At 55.0% G+C, this 1,157-nt stretch overlaps 1 protein-coding gene across 1 annotated transcript in view; it reads left to right on the top strand.

The window, feature by feature from the left end:
* Positions 1-5: 5 nt before the first annotated feature.
* The window catches only part of PRMT5 (protein arginine methyltransferase 5), a gene marked incomplete at its 5' end in the record, with an annotated part of 12,260 nt that continues 11,108 nt past the window's right edge, over positions 6-1,157 (top strand). The window contains 3 exons of the mRNA XM_019611008.1: positions 6-31; positions 118-236; positions 1,084-1,155. Coding sequence (XP_019466553.1) covers positions 6-31; positions 118-236; positions 1,084-1,155 — 217 coding nt within the window. The remainder of the gene's footprint in view (positions 32-117; positions 237-1,083; positions 1,156-1,157) is intronic.

The following is a 1,157-nucleotide window of genomic DNA, read 5'->3' as shown; positions in this document are numbered from 1 at the left end:
CGGCGGCTCTGGGGGCGGTGGCCCGGCAGGGGTGAGGCGGATTTTATTTTATTGTTAGGAATTTTCCCGATTTGGCCCTTACTTATTTATTTATTTATTTTTCTTTCTCGCGTTTAGGTTCGATTTCCTCTGCGCTCCGCTTTTCCATCCCCGTCACCGCCGCGAGTTTCGGCTGCTGCCCGCCAAGGAGCGGCCCGGCCCGCAGACCCGGTCCGACCTGCTGCTGGCCGGGAGGGGTACGGCCGGGGGTTCTGTGGGGCTTTATGGGATCCTATGGGGTCTTACGGGACCCTATGAGGCTCTATGGGGTCTTATGGGGTCCTATGGGGCGTTATGGGTTCTCTATGGGATCCTATGGGGTCTTATGGGATCCTATGGAGATCTAGGGGGGCTTATGGGATCCTATGGGGATCTATGCGGTTTTATGGGGTCTCTCTAGGGCTCTATGGGGTTTTATGGGGATCTATGGGGTCTTTATGGGTCTCTATGGGGTCTCTGTGAGGTTCTGTAGGTCTCTGGTCTCTATGGGATCTTATGGGGTCTCTGTGGGATCTTATGAGGTGTTATGTGGCTCTGTTGGGTGTCTGTGGGGCTCTATGGGGTCTTGTGTGGATCTTTGGGGTCTGTGTGGGGCTCTATAGGGTCCTATAGGGCTCTGTGGGGTCTGTGTGGGGCTCTGTGGGGTAATATGGGGTTCTATGGAGTCTTGTGGGGCTCTATGAAGTCCTATGGGGGTCTTATGGGGCTGTCTGGGATCCCTGGGCCTCTATGGGGTCCTATGGGATCTCTGTAGTGTCATATGGGATTCTATAGGGCTCCGTGGGGAACTATGGGGTTCTATGGGGTCTCCATGGGACCCTGTGGGGTTTTATGGGGCTCTATGGGGTCTTATGGGGATCTCTAGCATCTCTGTGGGGCTTTATGGTGTCTTACGGGGTCTCCATGGGATCCTATGGTTTCTTATGGGGCTCCATGGGGTCCTGAGGGAGTCTTATGGGGTCTCTATGGCGTCATATAGGATTCTATGGGGATTTATGGGTAAGATCCCCCAGAAGACCCCAAAATCCCGTTGTTTTCCCCCAGACTGGAACACCCTGATAGTGGGCAAGGTGTCCCCATGGATCCGCCCCGATTCCCCGCTGGAGGCTGTGAGGAGA

This window comes from Meleagris gallopavo, unplaced genomic scaffold (assembly GCF_000146605.3).
Source record: "Meleagris gallopavo isolate NT-WF06-2002-E0010 breed Aviagen turkey brand Nicholas breeding stock unplaced genomic scaffold, Turkey_5.1 ChrUn_random_7180001850542, whole genome shotgun sequence".
NCBI lineage: Eukaryota > Metazoa > Chordata > Aves > Galliformes > Phasianidae > Meleagris > Meleagris gallopavo.
This window is presented reverse-complemented; position numbering and strand designations above follow the sequence as displayed.